This window comes from Rana temporaria, chromosome 4 (assembly GCF_905171775.1).
Source record: "Rana temporaria chromosome 4, aRanTem1.1, whole genome shotgun sequence".
Classification (NCBI taxonomy): Eukaryota; Metazoa; Chordata; class Amphibia; order Anura; family Ranidae; genus Rana; species Rana temporaria.
In genome coordinates this window covers 271231885-271253096 of record NC_053492.1, presented here as the reverse complement: position 1 = coordinate 271253096, position 21212 = coordinate 271231885, and the positions used below count along the sequence as shown (strand labels likewise).

The 21212-nt window shown below is 42.0% G+C and overlaps 1 protein-coding gene and 1 long non-coding RNA gene across 5 annotated transcripts in view; one reads left to right on the top strand and one right to left on the bottom strand.

The window, feature by feature from the left end:
• Window positions 1–21212, bottom strand: part of DSE (dermatan sulfate epimerase) — a 72458-nt gene that overhangs the window by 7251 nt on the left and 43995 nt on the right. For 2 of the 4 annotated variants that reach the window (XM_040350270.1, XM_040350272.1), the window contains 3 exons: window positions 15520–15988; window positions 9075–9328; window positions 7016–7255 (listed from right to left, as the gene is read on the bottom strand). In XM_040350270.1, coding sequence (XP_040206204.1) covers window positions 7016–7255; window positions 9075–9328; window positions 15520–15935 — 910 coding nt within the window. In that variant the 5' untranslated portion in view covers window positions 15936–15988. Of the gene's footprint in view, window positions 1–7015; window positions 7256–9074; window positions 9329–15519; window positions 15989–21212 lie in introns of those variants that run through there. The other 2 variants (XM_040350271.1, XM_040350273.1) reach the window with 2 other exon arrangements.
• On the top strand, window positions 13197–14406 carry LOC120937231. Its single transcript, XR_005748690.1, has 3 exons — window positions 13197–13272; window positions 13590–13971; window positions 14084–14406. It is a non-coding gene; the product is annotated as an uncharacterized LOC120937231 (long non-coding RNA).

The window sequence follows — 21212 nt, the reverse complement described above, 5'->3', positions numbered from 1 at the left end:
CCTACGCTCCATTTTTAACCTCAAGTGGCCAGATCAAATTTTTCTATTTTTTCACTTACAGCGACCATAAAAAGACCCACCCAAACTGGCATTAGCCAATGCATCCCAATGGGAAATACATTTAAAAGAGCCAAAAGAGTCCTGGGTGGCTTAACTATGTAAAAATGCATAAAAAAAGCAGAGAAGGCCTGCAAAAAAATAAATACAAGGCTGAGGGAGCAACATTACAAAGAATGCAGCAAGAAATGTAAGGGTGCAATCAGGGCGGCTGAGATAGAACACGAAAGTCACATAGCGGGAGGAGAGTAAAAAAATCCCAATACATTCTTAGAGAGAGGTCAGATCATATTGGTCCCATAAAGAATGACGAAGGCAATGTGGTTACTAAGGATGGAGAGATGAAGAAGGTATTGAATTTATTCTTCTCCCAAGTCTTCACAAGGGAAACGGAGGGGGCTTCAGTAACCAAAACGGCAATGTTTATCCTCATGACATGTCACAGGAAGCACCCTCATGGCTAAAAAGAGAGAATTAGAACTAGACTTGAAAAAACTTAACATTAATAAGTCACCGGCACCCGATGGCTTGCACTCGAGGGTCCTTAAGGAACTCAGTCAAGTAATTGCTAGACCATTGTTCCTAATTTCTACAAACAGTCTGACTGGAATGGTACCAGCTGATTGGAGAAATCCCAATGTAGCACCGATACTTAAATAAGGGCCAAGATACATCCCTGGGAATTACAGACCAGTTAGCCTAACAAATTGTATGCAAGATCTTGGAAGGGATAAGGGACTATATACAAGATTTTAGTAATGACAACGGTATCATAGCAGTAATCAGCATGGATTCATGAAGAATCTTTCTTGCCAAACCAACCTATTAACCTTCTATGAGGAGGTTAGCTGCCATATAGATAAAGGAAGGCCCGTAGATGTGGTGTATCTGGATTTTGCAAAAGCATTTGATACAGTTCCCTATAAATGTTTACTGTACAAATTAAGGTCCGTATGTATGGACCATAGGGTGAGTACATGGATTGAAATGGCTACAGGGGCGAGTTCAGAGGGTAGTACTCAGAATGCTCTGGGATGCAAAGTGGGGTCCCCCAGGGTTCTTTCCTGGGACCAATCCTATTTATTCATAAACAAACAACCTGGAGGATGGGCTAAACGGCTCAAGCAATGTATTTGCGGACGATACTAAGCTAAGCAGGGCAATAACTTCTCCGCAGGATGTGGAAACCTTGCAAGAATATCTGAAAAAGTTAATGGGGTGGGCAACTACATGGCAAATGAGGTTTAATGTAGAAAAATGTAAAAATAATGCATTTGGGTGGCAAAAATATAAATGCAATCTACTCACTGAGGGGATGGGCGAACAAACTTTGGGGGAATCTAGGATGGAAAAGGACCTGGGTGTCCTAGTAGATGACAGGCTCTGCAATGGCATGCAATGCCAAGCAAACAATATTGGCATGCATTAAAAAAGGGATTGACTCCAGAAATAAAACAATTCTCCCACTCTACAAGACTCTAGTCCAGCTGCACTTAAAGTATGCTGTCCAGTTCTGGGCACCAGTCCTCAGGAAGGATGTGCTGGAACTGGAGAGAGAGAGAGTCTAGCAAGGGCAACAAAACTAATGAAAAAAAGGACTTCGTTATGAGGAAAGGTTACGAGCACTGAACAGTGCAATGTAATACGGACATAAAATCACACACATAGGTTGGTCTATTTTTCAACATCGCCTACTATGCAACTATACATTTTCAGAACAGGAATCATAGAATAAAAAGATGGCGCTACTGATTTTTTTTCAGGTCTCATGATATTTACACAAAATGTTAATCAAATACTGTATTTATGAAAATATACTAAAAATGATTAATACTACACACGAAAACACAATTTCCAAATTCCTACAAAAAAGAAAAAAAAAAAAAATATATATATATATATATATATATATATATATATATATATATATATATATATATATATATATATATATATATATATATATATATATATATATATATATATATATATATATATATATATATATATATATATATATATATATATATATATATATATATATATATATATATATATATATATATATATATAATTACACACACACACACACACACACACACACACATACACACACACACACATACACACATACACACATACACACATACACACATACACACATACACACATACACACATACACACATACACACATAATTATTTGTACATTTTAAACAGTGAAAATTTAATGTTACCCCGAAACTTTAAATTAGCAACTTAGGGTAAAAATCTGGGGGCTGGCTTTGCACCAATGTGTTGTGGTATTATCTGATCCACAATGCGTTGGTGTACATTGTGATAAAATGACGAAGATCTACAGCACACCTTGCACCACACAGAGCTGAATGAATGGAATTTAAATAAAAAAAGGTGCAAGGCACTGCAGCACATGTGCACAACACAAACCAGTTTGCATGGGTTTGACAAAGCAAAGCCCGCTTACTGTGTTGCTGCACAGAACAGGTGCTTTAGGCCTCATTTACATAGCCACAGAAGGACTGTACATCAGGGATTTAAATATGTCCGGTACAGCAGGGACCATCTGAATTTTAATCTATGTGTAGCCCTCCCTGTTTCACAGACACAGATTGTTAGATCTACTTCTGTCAAATATGACTGCTGGAAAATCTACTTCGATCAGTGGCTTACAGTCGATCTGCTTCAGCACTGATCAGTGTATTCTGAGAGTGGAGAGTTGCTGCTGTCAGAACACAATGGCCCGGCAGGAGGGATACCTGCATCCATCTGGCTTGATGTGGTGGCTGCATTGGTTTTTCTTTTGGGATACCGATTTTCCTATAAATTCAAATTTTGGTAATAAAGGGTTTTGGCACCACACTTACTGTGTGGATGGATAGTTTTGTAAGGGTTAACATGATGGATGAGGGCACACTGGTATCTTTTTATACCTGCATATGATACAGAAAGTTGTATTTTCATTTGAGATCAGTCAGTGCGTTTGGAAACTTTGTGCCAATCTCCTTTCCTGGATCCCATTTATTCATTAATGACCGTTTAATAAGCAGCTGTACATACGTAATCCCCCTTCCATGCCATCCCCACCTCTATGACTAAGCTCAACAGGAATGAAACACATCGGGTTGGAGTGGCCAAATGCAGAAACTTCCAGTAGCTAGTTAGCAGAACAAACATAATTGGAGTGGTATCATTAGAGTGCAGCCTTTTCTTCAGAGGATTACAATTTTATTTATTACAGGTATTTATATAGCGTCGTCATTTTTTGCAGCACTTCACATATATATTGTACATCCACACCAGTCTCTGCCCTCAAGGAGATTACAATATAAGACACATACTGGGGGCAATTTAGACAGGAGCTAATTAACTTACCAGCATGTCTTTTGAAGCGTTGGAGGAAACCCATGCAGGCACAGGGAGAACATGCAAACTCCAAGTAGGTAGTGCCGTGTTTGGGATTCAAACCGCCAACCCTAGTGCTGCTAGTTCTAACCACTTATCCCTTTAAGGCCTCGTACACACCACCCAACATGTCCGATGAAAACGGTCCGCGGACCGTTTTCATTGGCCATGTCCGCTGGGATCATTTGGTCTGATGTGTGTACACACCATCAGACCAAATTCCCCGCGGACAGAATACGCGGTGACGTGGCGGCGACGATGACGCCGCGATGTGCGCGCACCAGGAAGTTCAATGCTTCCACGCATGCGTCAAATCACTTTGACGCATGCGTGGGATTTCGGGCCAGCGGACATGTCCGATGAGTCGTAGTGACCATCGGACATGTCCGACGGACAGGCTTCCAGCGGACAAGCTTCTTAGCATGCTAAGAAACTTTTGTCCGCTGGAAACCTGTCCGCTAGGCCGGGAAACTGTCCGGTCGGCCCTACACACGACCGAACATGTCCGCGGAAACTGGTCCATACATACTGGTCAGTTTCAGCGGACATGTTCGGTCGTGTGTACAAGGCCTAAGAATTTTAATCAGCACAGGGGTCAAGTTCACCTTTAGGAGCATATTACACATATTTAGGGTATTACGTGCTCTATCCATCCACCTCCTGCGAACAGTGCTCCTCTCTGTAAAGAGGGTGGGGGATTCTCTCTTCACACTGCTGTCACAATTTGAAAAACAGTTGTCGCAAAATGTGAATTTATTCAATTTCTTTTACAAAAAGGGGAGCTTATCCCTTAGCTGCACTCTAGTCTTACCTTCAGTCTTTGACAGCTGAATGGTTTAAATATTTAGCCTTATTTCACTGCACACTCTGAGCTTCTCACGGTGTGCATTAGAACCTGCAGAAAGTGAGATAGAATCCCACCTCATTCCCTGTCCAGAGGATAGCCAGCATAATCTAGAACAGAGGTTCTTAACCTCAGTCCTCAAATACCCCCAAAAGGGCCAAGTTTTGGGACCTTCCCTTAATAAAATAGCTGTAATACATGCCAAGCAATAAACCCAGATATAAGCACCTGTGCAAATGCGACAGTAATCATGAAAATATGACCTGTTAGGGATACTTAAGGACCAAGGTTAGGAACTACTCATCTAAAAACGTTCCTCCCCAGCCACTTCATTGGAACACAATTCTTTTAATCTTGGAGGCTCATGTGAAGTTCTGCATGCAAATGCAATCTGCTTATGTGACACCTAGAGGCAGTTTGATACTTGAATAACACCTTCAAAGAGACAGTCTACTGCTTGTATCAGGGCTTAGGGTTCTTTGTGAGGGGTACTATAATGGCTTTAGGGAACAATGTACAGCACCAGTGGCTGCATATTTTTCTTTTTTTTGAGAGAGTGAGGGGGGGTCGTTTAGTTCACCCGCATCTGCCCAATTTTGGTGGGGGTGGAAAAATATAAGAAGAAACTTCAGTTTTAATAAATGAGAAACACAGATGCCAGAGCAGATCAATGTTTGCTCTGGCAGGTAAACAATTCTAATCTCAGAAATATAATTTCATATTTCACACAAGTTGCAATATTTGTTAAAATCTGTTTAATTACATTCACAAAGGTCCACTTTGCCAAAGTGGTAAACTGAAAGTGAGGATGAAATTGTAATCTTTTCTTCCTATGATCAACCTCAAGTACTCAAGACTTGCAATTACAGTGCCGACTCATGTTTTGTGTGGTTGTAGTGGCATATGGTGCTTTGTAAACAAGCCAGAACAGCTAACTCTTCAAAGAATACTTGGACAGAAAGGACAACTTTGTTCAGAAAAAGCCAGACACAGCTATGCAAGCACTTTCCTAAATGCCCCAAGTAAATACAAAAATTAAAATAAAAAGTCAATAAGAAAAGGGCAAAGTTACACCATGAAAATACACAGCCATTCAAGAGAAGGGAATGGTTTAAAGATTAAATCAGACGCAAGGGGGGGGGGGGGGGGATGTTAGATGTACTAGCAAATTTAAAAACACTAATAAATTGAAGCCAAACTCCAACTCACACTTTAAAAGCAGTTACAGCAAACAGGTCTTTCCTTCGGGGATAAATGTTTTACTTAAATAAAAGCTGACCATTGACAGCACCACTGTCGGTGTTAAATGCTGTGTTTCAACCCTGTAACTGTTACACCTGCAAAAGAGCCTGCTCTTTGTAAAAACAGACTTACTGGCTGGATCATCAGGTGAAAGCAAGCGAAAGAAAGACCAAAAAAAAAAAAAAAATGCAGCAAACACATCTACGAGTTGGTAAGCTGCGATATAATAAAAGGTTTGCTTTTAATATGTCTGCGCTGTTAGGCTCTATAAAAGTCCATGATTAAGTAGTAATTACCTAGTGATCCTGCAAGTTCCCTATAAACATTGGAAACCCCATTGTGGGCAATTTACCCTCTTCTGCATTGCCACTTGATGTGCACTTGCTTCAAATTCTGGGTGTAAAAGCTGAAAACGTCCTCAGCAATCTACCCCATGTGACACCTCTGAAAGTCCTGCAGGGTGACTCAAGGATCACGAACGACAGCAGAACATTTCCTTATTGCTCCACTGTTTATCATTGCTATATTGCTATCTTTTTGATTAAATGGGAGGTGCTTTGGTGGTCACATGATTTAAATAAACAAAAATGTATGTAAACCTTTTCTAAATATTATGTGAACAATATCCCTTCCAATAGCATGGGCTGTGAACGGTCCTTTTTATGGAGAGATTTGGGGTCCATGAGACCCATTTCATTCCTCTGGTTTGATCGCTTGCTGTTCAAGCCGTTAATGCTCATCAACCAATAAACCACAGACCCGAAGTGATCAAATCTTTGTCGATTCCGGTTTCTGATGTCAAACGGTTTGAGGAACAATATATAAGTTCCTCTCACTGTGTGCAGGGAAGCCAATGCCACTGCTTGGATCAGTCCCAGGCTCCTGATGAGACAGGAGAGTCTTGGAAAGACGGCGGCAGAAGTGGGGGGACCCCTGCCTGAATCCCTTTTATATGAAGAAAAAAAAAAAAAAACACACACCACACGGTACTAACTTCAACCATGATCCCGGTATAACCACCTCCATACTAGATATCTTGATCCATACATACAGCAGTAATCCCTATACCTCCTTAACCATGCAGGAGGCTTAAGGGGATGAGCACTGGATAGTTGATAGAAAAAAAAAAAAAAAGTCACCCATTTGCAGGAATGTCTGTACGGTCATATTGGAAGATTCAGGGTGTGAAAAAACTGAACTTTCACACAGCACTCATTGAGGGAAGTATCCACTTATTAACCTTGGTCAGTGCTGCAAGCAAAGATGTTTACATAAACATCTTCATGTACCATGATGTGTGGCATGTGGTTGCTGGGGCCACCGCAGTTCTCCAAAATATCAAACCAAATCCTGTAGTCCATAAGACATTAGGCTAAACACCACAGACAGTGACATTTTCATATGAAAGGAAAGTTATTTAAAATACACCACTTTATCTAATGTCTCTTACCTGGCAGGATAGTTCTGTACATAAAAGCAAAATGCTCTTTTAACCAAGGATGGTTGAAGTGGTTGATATCAAAATGCCTTTGGACAAGAAACATATACTGAAAAAGTGATCTGGTGGTGTAGCTGCCATAGGCCACCCCTTCATAAAGTGACCCATCCGTCACATCATTTAACAGGACTATGGACTTCTCCATTATGGTGAGAACTTGTTTTGTCCAGAAGTAAGCTTCTTGCAAGTACCCTGTAAAAAAAATGAAAATTTGATTATATAATAATAACAACCATTAATATCACAGCCTGGAGTACATGTTAGCCATAGGCAATCACTCTGGGCGGTGACAACTCCCCCTACTTCTGTGATGACCCCCCCCCCCCCCCGCCCCCACAGTGCTGCTAGCTTCTCTTCCCTTCTCTCCTCTGCCCTTGGCCGCGGGGGATGTTTTTAGGCTAGAGAGCAGGAGAAAGGGATAGTCAGCATGTCATTTACTGGCCCCTTCCTTTTCTAAATGAACACACTCACTTTGTTCATTTACGAACTGAAGCATAGTAAACCGCGTTTACTATGTTTCAGTGTGTTTGTGCTTTGGTGTGCACATCCTAATGCAATAGGCTGCGTACACCTATGATGTTAGCGGCCTACATCTCTCCATGACATCTAAAAACAAGGGGTGTAAAAAAGCAACCCTTCCATCCCTGCAAAAGACGACTTGCTATACTGACTTCTTTGGTGGCCTGTCCTACCGATTATTGCTCTGTTAAAGGGCTACAGCCTCTAAAAATGTTTTGCTTTCAGGAGTAAGCAGTGCCTGCGTACCCCATGAACAAGTCGTTTCATCCTCTGAGCCCAACATTACTGCTGTGTTGGGAGGTACGGGAGTTGGATAATGGAAGTACAAAAACATTTTTAAAAAAGATTGGCAGCAAAAGCCAGCTGAGAGAACTATACCTCTTTTGCATGGAACTGTTGAAGATTTTTTGGTAGTCGTTTCGGAAATCATTGCTTTCTGTACACTGTTCTTAAATAGGCAATATATTTAGAACTAAAAGTATATTCTGCCTTTATTTTGTCTTCCCTGGTCCCCCCTCTCCATCAGCATGCGAATGACATTTTTAAATCTAACCTACTGTGAAAAGCTCACAGTGTGCAGTAAAATCAGAGTGAGCAGTTTTATTACAGGACTGTACAACTAAATGAGCTATAAAACCAAATTTTCCTTTTTGCATTCTTAAGTGAAGAAATGTAAATATCTTCCACTTTAAAGGCACCACTGTGCTTCAGTGGATTAGTGGAGAGTTTTTTTATTTACAGAAAAGCCCACCTCAACACAACCTCTTTGGTTCTACTTTCTCAGGGAAAACCTTTTTAAGTTATACTTCTCTCGTGGGTCACAGGAGTGCTGCTACTTTTGCTTTCTTGTGACCCAGAGTCATCCTATAGCGGAGCTGTTGCTCTGAAAGGATACCGGCCATATTGTCAGAATCCACCCAGCTGCCTAAATGACAGCTAACCCCGTCTCTCAGCATATGGCTGATAGTCGAAGCCAACTGCACCCATCTTTCCCCCCACCCCCTTCTCCAGCAAATGCTGGAGGGCAGAGGGGAGAAAAGTGACTTGCAGAAGACTGAGAGCTTATATGATCATTGGCCATGTGATCACTCAGTTCTCGGTCTTAGCCTCAGTTCACATATATGCCAAACCGGCTTTCTATAGAGCCAGTTTACATATCTTATCAGTATATTTTCCAAGAGAGTCCTGTACGACTTTTGGTCCGGTTCAGGTGTGATACACCTAACAAAATCGCATCTAAAATTGGAGAAAGGAAAAACACACTGGACCCCTTTGAAAAAAAAAAAAATCACAATGTAACCATGCCCAGACATATGTGTACACAAAGCCTTCGATGTAGGATTGATGCTGCAGCATAGAGGCGAGTATGTACGTTTTTGAACATACTCTCATTCGTATGCACAGGTTTTTGCATATATTAAAATAAAAGAATAGGATCTGAGAAAACAATTATCCCATACGTGTAAGAATTGTTATTGCCACATCTTCTTACCTTGATTCATCATGACTAAACTTCCTGTTAACAGTGCGACACAGTTGGTAGGTTGATGATTGTGGAGATACTGAAACCCCCATCCTCTCCTGTATGACGTTTCATACATATATCCTGAAGCATTGGCAATGACCTCAAGAAACCTCTCTTTTTGGTGCTTAGTAAAAGAGTCATACAAAAAGTCATAAGCAGTGGCAAAGGCCACAAGAGAATGTGCCAGGGGCACCTCATCCCAGGGAGCATCTTTCACTAACCTAACGTAAGAAAAGAAAAAACAGGATAAATGTACAGTGTTTGGGTTCTTTCAAACTGTTAGCCTACAAATTAACACAAATGACTAAAAACAGTTTAACCAAGGTGAACTACAGTTTCAATTATGTGTGTCAATCAGGGCTGTATCCTGGCATAGGCCAACAAGGCTCAGGGCAGCACATTGCAGGGGGGCAGCATGGAAGAGTCCCCGCCGGCTTGCATTACACTGTTAGTGTAGCGCCAGTCTTATGGGGCGTACTGGACAGAGAGGCAAATTCGTCTAGTGCCCACATAAAGCAGCCGCACTGCTTCCGGCCAGCATTCCGCAACTGTGGGGGGGGGGGGGCGGAGCTTCTAATTTTGACTGTCCTGTTATCCTGAACCACAAACCTTCCTCACTGTGCTATGTATTTTCTGCTGCACCATTGGCATGGTTATATCTTCTTAGTCCTCTCCATAAAATTTGCAGAATTTTGTGCCTAAAGTAGAACTATAGGCAACACTTTTTTTTTTAGGGAAGGGCGGGTCTTAAACAGCAAGGGGTGTGGCCTTGACATGAAGGGGTGGGTCATATTTAAATTAGGGGGTGCACGAGTTTAGTCAGGCCTAGGGCAGCACAAAACCTAAATACACCACTGGTGTTGTCAATACCAACAGTAAAATTATTCTTCAAGCCATCTGCTTAAGGAATGTGTGATTTATTAGAAAAAAAAAAAAAAAAAAAAAAGTCCATAAATTCCTTATTTTGTAGACGCTATAACTTTTGCACGACCCAATACATATACACGTATTACGGGGAAAAAAAATGTGAGTACAGCATCGCACAATTGTCAAAGTAACAGTGCCGTATTGCCAAAAAATGGCCTGGTCATTAAGGGGGAAAATCCATCCAGGGCTTTAGTGGTTAAACCCAAATATGTAGCATAGATGTGGTTGTAGCATTAGTTTTCTTTTAGGCTTTTTACCTTCTGCTTCCCCCCTGGTGATCTGGTCAGTAGCACACCTCTTATTATAGTGCCTACACTCTGAACGAAGGAGCACGGGGCATCTTTGGACAGTAGCATTGTCAGTCTGGGGGAGGGGAGTGTTAGATGTACTAGTAGACTTAAATACAGTAATACATTTGAAGCCAAACACTTCATAAGCAGTTACACCAACTGCCCCCCCCCCCCTTTTGGGATAATGTTTTTTTTCCAAAAATAAAGGACGGTAATTCTAAGCAACTCTCAGTGGTAAAGGTTTTGTCTCATCCCTGTAACTGTTACATCTGCAGGACACAACTATTGAAAAACAATTGGAAAGTAAGGGATAGGATCTGGCTGGTCTAGACTGAAAAATAGTATCTTTAACAAAAGCACCTCATCCCAAATTTATATATGGGAATGTCGAACAATGGCGGGACTGTAGCGGTGCATGCAAAAACAGTAAAGGAAAATAGAACAAATAATGTAAATTTTAATAATTTATTAAAAGACAGCGTAGTGTCAGGTTGAAGGACATATCATAGACTCTACAGGAGCCCACTACATAAATCAATAACCTGAACAAATGTAACAAAGTTAAAAGGTTTCCATAACAGACATAGGTACTGTAACAGAGATCACAACCCGGTTGGTAAACCCTATATATTTCGCCTGGTTAGGCTTCTTCAGGGGTGGTTGAGATCAGAGTTTGGATTCTGATAATGACATACAGAGAAAAAGAAAGTTAATCATTTGTACATAGATACATTAGATATACATAAACAATAAATAAAGTCGCTCTGTCAGTGTATATTTCATAATGCCCACCTGCTGGTCCGTAGTGGAAGTAAGAAGACAACAGGGTGTGTAATACCCTGATACCATCACATGCCTGAAAGATCAGGCCGGATGAACACGAGTTGACAGCCACAAGGGTATCCTAGGCAGGAAAAAGTAAGAAACCGCTGCAGATGGGATTCACACAGTCCCCAACCATCGGAGAGGGAAGGGGCAGCACCCAGAAACAAAGTGGCCAACTGTGGAGAAGAGTAGTAATGTAAGTATCTATTGTAGAATACTTAAAAGAAATATTTATTTATAAAAAGTAATAAGATATACTATACACTCACAGTGCTTAGGTATACAGGTATAGCATCTGTGGAGGTTAGCGCCTAGCTTGAGACCGGAGGCTAGTCAGATTTGTGACAAGCTGATCCAAATATTATGTCAAAGAGTAAAAAAGAGAAAACCATTAGGAATCAGGCAGACAAAATGAATAAAGGAAAAGAGAAGGAAGAAAAAACGAGAGACAAGAAAAGTTAAGTAAAATATATAATTTACTTTAATTCTGTATTATATATTTAAATAATACAGTTGTCATAATTATCAGCAGAAAGGCTGTTCCATAGTAGGGTAAGAAGATCCACTAAAGAAGAAAAAGTATAGTGAAGAATAATAGCAAGCCAAGAGATTGCATAGGAAACATATTTATCTAGTAAGCAACTGTTAAGTATGGTAGGGAAAGTACCTGGTTAGTCTGTCTTAGCAGCACGAGTTAGCTCCACAGGAGTGCACAACACACTGACGCTCCACAGCAAGACAGAGTCCAGATATACCCCTCAGCCCCTCCCACACGTCCGTGCGTCATAGGGGGCGCGGTCGGGCGTGGGCGGACACAGAGTGTCAGTGCACCGACACCCAAACTGGTGCTGGACAAACGGCCTACAATCCCCAGCAACCCCTGGGTTGGAAGGCGTGGACGGCCGGGTAATTGGCCAATCACAGCGCGCCGGGGGAGGGGCACCGCCGTGCAACGGAGCGGCCCCTAGGCAAGGAGATAACCCAAGTCCAAGAGCCGGGAGTGGCCGAATCGCCGATGGAGAGGGAGGAGAGTCAGCAAACAGGAGGGGGAAAGAAAAGCACTGGCAAAAACGGGCTCACAAAGTAAAGCCCTTAAGTGTCCAAATGGAAGGGGACAGAAGGTGAAAAATCAACCGCAGCAGCATCATAAATCCTGCGGAGTGATATAGGATAATCCAATGGGCAAAGAAATAGCAACTCGGTAGATCAAAAGGATATGTCAATGCCCGTACCTTAAAAAAAGCAGGGTCATTGAAAAAAACCAGCATGGATGTAGGCAGGTCGGCAGAGGCATATATACAATAGCAGAGCGATTCACAACGAAGTTTAAACAAATAGACAGTATTCATAGATCAAAAGAAGAATTATATAATTAAGATCCAACATATAATATTTATACATATAATATGTTGGATCTTAATTATATAATTCTTCTTTTGATCTATGAATACTGTCTATTTGTTTAAACTTCGTTGTGAATCGCTCTGCTATTGTATATATGCCTCTGCCGACCTGCCTACATCCATGCTGGTTTTTTTCAATGACCCTGCTTTTTTTAAGGTACGGGCATTGACATATCCTTTTGATCTACCGAGTTGCTATTTCTTTGCCCATTGGATTATCCTATATCACTCCGCAGGATTTATGATGCTGCTGCGGTTGATTTTTCACCTTCTGTCCCCTTCCATTTGGACACTTAAGGGCTTTACTTTGTGAGCCCGTTTTTGCCAGTGCTTTTCTTTCCCCCTCCTGTTTGCTGACTCTCCTCCCTCTCCATCGGCGATTCGGCCACTCCCGGCTCTTGGACTTGGGTTATCTCCTTGCCTAGGGGCCGCTCCGTTGCACGGCGGTGCCCCTCCCCCGGCGCGCTGTGATTGGCCAATTACCCGGCCGTCCACGCCTTCCAACCCAGGGGTTGCTGGGGATTGTAGGCCGTTTGTCCAGCACCAGTTTGGGTGTCGGTGCACTGACACTGTGTCCGCCCACGCCCGACCACGCCCCCTATGACGCACGGACGTGTGGGAGGGGCTGAGGGGTATATCTGGACTCTGTCTTGCTGTGGAGCGTCAGTGTGTTGTGCACTCCTGTGGAGCTAACTCGTGCTGCTAAGACAGACTAACCAGGTACTTTCCCTACCATACTTAACAGTTGCTTACTAGATAAATATGTTTCCTATGCAATCTCTTGGCTTGCTATTATTCTTCACTATACTTTTTCTTCTTTAGTGGATCTTCTTACCCTACTATGGAACAGCCTTTCTGCTGATAATTATGACAACTGTATTATTTAAATATATAATACAGAATTAAAGTAAATTATATATTTTACTTAACTTTTCTTGTCTCTCGTTTTTCTTCCTTCTCTTTTCCTTTATTCATTTTGTCTGCCTGATTCCTAATGGTTTTCTCTTTTTTACTCTTTGACATAATATTTGGATCAGCTTGTCACAAATCTGACTAGCCTCCGGTCTCAAGCTAGGCGCTAACCTCCACAGATGCTATACCTGTATACCTAAGCACTGTGAGTGTATAGTATATCTTATTACTTTTTATAAATAAATATTTCTTTTAAGTATTCTACAATAGATACTTACATTACTACTCTTCTCCACAGTTGGCCACTTTGTTTCTGGGTGCTGCCCCTTCCCTCTCCGATGGTTGGGGACTGTGTGAATCCCATCTGCAGCGGTTTCTTACTTTTTCCTGCCTAGGATACCCTTGTGGCTGTCAACTCGTGTTCATCCGGCCTGATCTTTCAGGCATGTGATGGTATCAGGGTATTACACACCCTGTTGTCTTCTTACTTCCACTACGGACCAGCAGGTGGGCATTATGAAATATACACTGACAGAGCGACTTTATTTATTGTTTATGTATATCTAATGTATCTATGTACAAATGATTAACTTTCTTTTTCTCTGTATGTCATTATCAGAATCCAAACTCTGATCTCAACCACCCCTGAAGAAGCCTAACCAGGCGAAATATATAGGGTTTACCAACCGGGTTGTGATCTCTGTTACAGTACCTATGTCTGTTATGGAAACCTTTTAACTTTGTTACATTTGTTCAGGTTATTGATTTATGTAGTGGGCTCCTGTAGAGTCTATGATATGTCCTTCAACCTGACACTACGCTGTCTTTTAATAAATTATTAAAATTTACATTATTTGTTCTATTTTCCTTTACTGTTTTTGCATGCACCGCTACAGTCCCGCCATTGTTCGACATTCCCATATTGAAAAACAAGCCGACATACTGGCTAGATCACCAAGTGAATAAAAAAAAAAATTAAAATAAAAGAAAGCCAATACAGTTATCACATCTAAGAACTGGTAAGCTTCAAAACAAATAAAGGTTTGCTTTTGGAGTTTAAAGTGGTTGTAAACCCTGGTTAAAAATAAAAAATTAAAACCTGTAAGACAAAAGGCATAATGAGCTAGTATGCATAGCATACTAGCTCATTATGAATTACCTTAGATCTAAGCCTCTGCAGCTGTCCTCATCTCCCCCTCTGGCCAGCGACATCTATGCCGGGGGGTTACTTCTGGGTATCGCGGCTCCGGCGCTGCGATTTGTGGAGCCGCAATGACGTCACTCTCGAGCATGCGCGCGGGAGCCGCCTTTAACAGGACGCTGACTGAAGCAACGGCACATAGGTGCCATTGCTTCAGTTTGCTCTAGAGCGCATGTGCTGATGACATCGGCACATGCAGGGGACAGGGGATATCTCCTAAACTGTTCAGGTTTAGGAGATATCCTGGGTAGCTACACAAAAGCCTAATTATTGGGTTACCTGTAGCATAAAGTTGTTGTAAAGGGTGAAGAGAAAACTGCAGTACAACTTGCCTCAAGTTGACCACGTAGCATAACCCTTGTTTATTTCTTTGTTGTAGCACACCAATATAGCTTTGAGCCAACTTGGCAAATTTCCAGCGGTCTATAAAAAAAAAAAAAAGTTGTCGGTCCTGCCCATAGACATGAGATGACATCACTAGGCTGATCAGACTAGGTGATAATACTGTAAATATTGTATCTTTGGGCCTGGGATGTTGGCTGGTTGCTCTTGGGAGGTAAATCAGGCAGATCAGACCCACCTTACAATCTATAGACATAAACATTGGTCTCTAGACCCTGTTAGAAAGCATCTCATAACTAGGGGTAACCCAAGAATTAGTTTGGCTTTATGTTTGGTTACCGTTTAAAAAAAAAAAAAAAAAAAAAAAAAAAAAAAAAAAACACATTCAATAAACACTTTATAAAACGAAATGAGCAATACCAGGGGAGGACACTAGTTGTCAAGATGTGCTCATTCGAACAGTACACAACAGTAAAGTGCATAAAAAATAAACATTTAAAAAAAAAATCTACCAACTAGGCTGTGCTGCCATTCTTTCCATATAATCTCTTGCAAAGCCAATTGCTTCAGTGTTGTCAGGATTCAAGACGCAGTACATTGCCAGTGCTCCCAAATTGTTGCCGTATATTTCATTCCATCTGGCCGAAAAGTCCTTTGGTTCCCAAGGTGGTAGGTATTCGGTGGGGTTAGTCAGCATTGTATGAACTGCCTCATTAATACGTGATGCAATGTGCTGATGGCTACCTGCTGCTTGAGCACGCAGTTTCGCCACTTCGCCTTTGGAAAAGTACAACATGGGATAGCCGTCATATTTCGCATTTAAAAATGGGATTTTAGAATTTGTGTTTTCCTCTGTACCACACACAATTATACAAGAAAGCAGGTATATGAAGAACACACTGGGGGCCACCCGTGTGAGTGTCCTCATTGTAGCATAAGATCTCCAGGCCACACACTCTGCCAGATCATCTTTGATACTGCCTGGGGAAGAGAAGAACATGAAAAATAAAGTAAAAAAGTTTAATAGAAACAATAGCAAAGATAAAACAAAAGTTCTCACAATTCTTCTTGCAGAGGGAGAGTGTTTGAAGTTTAGTTCTACTTAAACCACCTCCTTCCTGCCGTATTGTCAATTGGGACGACGTCATATGATTTTGCACAGCGATCGGTGGTGTGTTCTGTCCCTTGGGATGTAGCGCATCACTGATCTTGGTAAAGAGCAGATGACGAGGTTCTTTACCCATGTGATCAGCTGCATCCAATCACAGTGGATCACATGTAAAACAAGGAAATGCCAGTTATCAGCATTCATTTCCTCACACTGACGGAGTGTGAGGAGAGCCGATCAGTGGCATTTCCTCACAGGGAAGATCTGCACAGATAATTAGGGCATCAGTGCAGCCCCAGCAGTGCCGCCTATTGGTGCCCATTAGTTTCTGAGACACTCACAATGAAGCTTAGCGTTATCACCAGTATTAAAGATTTCAAGTACAATTGCCAATAACTGTAAAGTAATAAACAAAAACAAAAAGCCCTAGATGCAGATGCTGTCTGAACAAAATTAAAGCGAGTGTCAATCATGTCACTACACCCACACCATATTATTGCACAAAAACAAACATTTGATGTTCAATAAAGATTTAAAAGAAAGTATAATTTTTTTTTTTTTTTTTTTTTTTTAATTTAAATTGCTGTTCGGAATTTTTTTTTTGTCATGTAACTGACACAGCACCAATCAAGGCTCACCAAACACATGCTGTTGAGAGCTTACATCAGCAGAGCCCCTTCCAAGGATCTTTCCCGGCAGATGTCAAAGAACATGTGACTATACAACAGCTCTGCAGGAATAAGGCATGATACTACGTCCGTTTAGTATCACTTTGATGTGTTTGGAAGAGAGAAAAAAAAAACACACAAACACACACACACACACACACACACACACACACACACCATAATGAGCTAGTATGCATTCTTCAGGAGCCACCGGTCATGGCACAGCTCCTGAAGAAATGGCACGAGCGAGCTGTTTCTTCAGTGACATCGGCACATGCGGATACAGTGAATATCTCCTAAACAGTGCAAGTTTAGGAGATATTCACGGTACCTACAGGCAAGATTTATTATAGGCTTACCTGTAGGGCAGGGGTGTCAAACTGGCGGCCCTCCAGCTGTTGCAAAACTACAAGTCCCATGAGGCATTGCAAGGCTAACAGTTACAAGCATGACTCCCACAGGCAGAGGCATGATGGGACTTGTAGTTTCGGAACAGCTGGAGGGCCACCAGTTCGACACCCTTGCTGTAGGGTAAAGTGGTGCAACAGTGTTTATAACAATTTTAAGGAGCAAGATGCAGCCCATTATTGGAAACTCAGTGCTTTTCCTTGCTGGCCAAGATGTACCGGAACATTTGAAATCCAGCGAGTTAGCATAGCTGAAGAAAGCTTAAAGCCCTGTACACACGATCAGATATCTGATGGAATCTAATCCGATGAATTTTTTCATCGGATATCCGATGAAGCTGACTTTCATCAGTCTTGCCTACACACCATCGGTCAAAAATCCGACCGTGTCCAAACGCAGTGACGTAGAACACTACGACGTGCTGAGAAAAATGAAGTTCAATGCTTCCGAGCATGCGTCGACTTGATTCTGAGCATGCGTGTATTTTTGACCGATGGACTTCCACACAGACGATCGTTTTTTTATCCATAGGAAAATTTTAAAACAGGTTCTATTTTTTTTCACCGATGGGACCCACACACGATCGGTTTGTCCGATGAAAACAGTCCGTTTTCATCAGACAAACCGATCGTGTGTACACGGCTTTATGGTTTGCAATAATGCTATCCTTTAAAACTGCTCAGCAGTGGTTAAAGAAAAAAAAAATGGTTAAAATGTGCTTTGACTCATTATGTGGGCCAACGGTGGGAGACTGTATAAAAGCAGTCCTAGGAAAATGAGGCCACGAGCCAAGTTTATTGTGAATGTGCACACTCACTCAAGCAATAAGGAAGAAATACGGCAGATTCCATTTTCACTTTTGGCTAGTATATTTAACGCAATTCTGTCTTATGATTTTCCTTCTGCTCTGACCTTTACCCTCTGAAGAATGTAAAGAATTCCTTTTCTTTCCTCTAGGGATTTTTGGCTTGCATTAACCCAGACAAGAAGTTGAAAGTAATACTTAATGGCTAAAACACACAAGAAAGTTGCCTGCAGATTTTTTTTTTGCATTACTTTAAACCAATGGCGTTTGTAGCTGCATTAATGCACTTGGAATTACTACCGTTGGAGCTTTCAATAAAAAAAATTAAATAAAAAAATATGATATGTCTGGACTAGTGAAAGCATTCAGTATAGCAAATCGTAATGCAGCTACCTCCTGTAATGGGGGAAAAAAAAAAAAAACACACACACACACACACTTTTGCCTATTATGCAAAAGCACGTCAAGGTTGTGCATATCAGCCTCACGTTGGATGATTTGTAGCAAGTAATGGCTTTTTCAGCTGCCAATTCACCCATATGTTAAGCCCATTTTTTGCATAGTCAAAAAAAAAAAAAAAAAAAAAAAAAAAAAAAGGCAAATTTGCTGTAACCAAGGGAGAAATGGCAGGCTTGGCATTATATGGTGGTTAACCTTCAGTTATACTGGCACTCTTGACACAGCCTTTGGTTCCCAGTGTGCATATTAACCAGCGAATTACACATAGCTCACAACTCTCCCTCATTTGGAGGCACTGCCTTTCTCTCGAGTCCAAATCCCCTGTCCCTTGTGCAGCCTCAAATATCCTATTTGTGGCCTGAGGTGTACATCTCTATGAGCCCTATATCTAGAAGGAGGGATACGACCTGACGCTTTGTATGCTTCACAAATAGCTTCCCTAATCCACCTAGCAATAGAGCTTTTAGACGCTTTGGACCCCTTCTTGGGGCCACTGAACAACACCAACAGCTGGGAGGAACTCCTGAAACCACTGGATTTCTCTAGGTAAAGCAGAAGACATCTCTATGTCTAAAAGACTAAATCTTTCCTCCTCCGCATTCTTGGGAGAGGTACAGAAACTAGGCAGGACTACCTCATGGGACCTATGAAAGTTTGAAGATACTTTGGACAAATAGAAAGGATCAGACCTAATCACTAGCCTGCCCTCTAGAATCGCCAGGAAGGGGTCTTTACAGGAAAGAGACTGCAGATCAGAAATTCTTCTTCCTGACCTAATAGCCAAAAGGAAGGAAATCTTTAAGGAAATTAATTTCAGGGAAGCCTCATGCAAAGGTTTAATAGGAGCTAGAGCTGCACGGTTAATCGTAAATGAATCGCGATCTCGATTCACCCCCCCCCCCCCCCCCCCGACGCTCTCCAGGCCGGATGACCACCCGCGATTTTCGGGTGCGGCCATAGGAAAGTCCCTGGCTTTGGCCTAGCTCCGGAGCGTGGCCATCTTGGTACACCCGGCGGCGGCTGTCTCGTCAGGAAGTGACGTTTCGTCGCCGCCATCTTGCTCCACCCCACACTCCTGTACAGTAATGTTAGTTAGAAGGGGGGCAAGCGGACATCTTGTTACACCCAACAGAGTAATAACTTTCACAGTTATTTTTCAACACAAAACAGCTTATGTGCTTAAATAAAGTATATGAAAATCTGTTTCCATGTTAAATTTTTAAAGCAGCAGCAAACCTCACATGCTTGCTAATGTGACAGAATACCTCCGATTTTCACATTAAGTTAAATGTGAAAATCAGAGTTGTTCTTTCACATTAGCAAGCATGTGAGGTCAGCAGGTTTGCTGCGGCTTTTAAAATGTAACATGGAAACAGTCTGTCAGATTTACATATACTTTATGTAAGCATACAAGCTCTGTTTTGTGTTGAAAATAACTTTAAAGTGGTAGTTTACTCTGTACTACCACTTTTACCTACAGGTAAGCCTATAATAAGGCTGACCTGTAGGTATAAAGAATATCTCCTAAACCTGAACGGTTTAGGAGATATTCCCTTCGCAATGCGCTGCTGACTGCATCGGCGCATGCGCAGCGGGGATCCTCGGCTAAAGGCCCGGCAGCCGCCAGACCTTGCCGACAAGAAATCTCCCGCGCGTGACGACATCGACACTCCAGCCACTCACAGCGATGGAGAGGCGATACCCGGAAGACACGCCGAGGCAAGAAGACATCTCCCTCGGCGTGAACCAGGTAAGTTCCCTACGGCTCGTTCCAGGGTAAGTATTTCATAATGAGCTAGTATGCGGTGCATACTAGCTCATTATGGCTTTCAGGTAGGTTTAAAAAAAACAAAAACAAGAACGGGGCTTACTACCACTTTAAATAAAAAAAAATTGAGAATCGTGATCTTCATTCCATGCAAAAGAATCGCGATTCTCATTTTTCCCAGAATCGTGCAGCCCTAATAGGAGCCCTTGTTAAATGCTCCAACACTAACGACAGATCCCAGGGAGGAATATGTTTGATGACCTTGGGCACCTGTCTAGATCTAGCTGAAATGAACCTCCTGACTAAGGGATCTTCCGCTAGTCTCTTAAAACAAAGACATGGCCGTAACCTGAACCCTAAGGGTGCTGACAGAGTCCTTTCTCTACTCCCCTGTGCAAAAAGTCCAATATACAGGGTGTGGAAAAAGAATCTAAACCGGAATTCCTTTGCCAGGAAATAAACGTTTTCCAAACTTTCCCATAGATTCTTCTTGTGACCAATGTACAGGATAGTTTAAATAACCTTCTCTGAACTCCCCCTCAACTGTAAGATGCGCCGCTCAGCCTCCAGGCCATCAAATGGAAGGTCTGAGGGTTTGGATGCAACACTGGTCCCTGATGGAGTAGATCCTTCAGATCTGGAAGGGGCCAGGGAAGATCCACAGAGAGGGTCTTCAGGAGAGGAAAACCCAACTCCTCCTGGGTCAGCAGGGGGCAATCAGAATAACTTCTGCCTGGTCTTGAATAATCTTCCGAATTACCAGAGGCAAGAGGGGAAACGGAGGGAAGGTGTAGGCCAGAGTGAAATCCCATGGGAAGGAGAGAGCATCCGTCCAAGGACTCTGTCTTTCCCTCCAGAGAGAAGAACGTCCGCAGTTTTCTGTCGAGACTGGAGGCAAAAAGATCCACTGTGGGAAGACCCCATCTTAGAACAATTTCCCAGAACGTGCCTTGATGTAGCTCCCAACAGCTGGAACTGATGCTCACTCT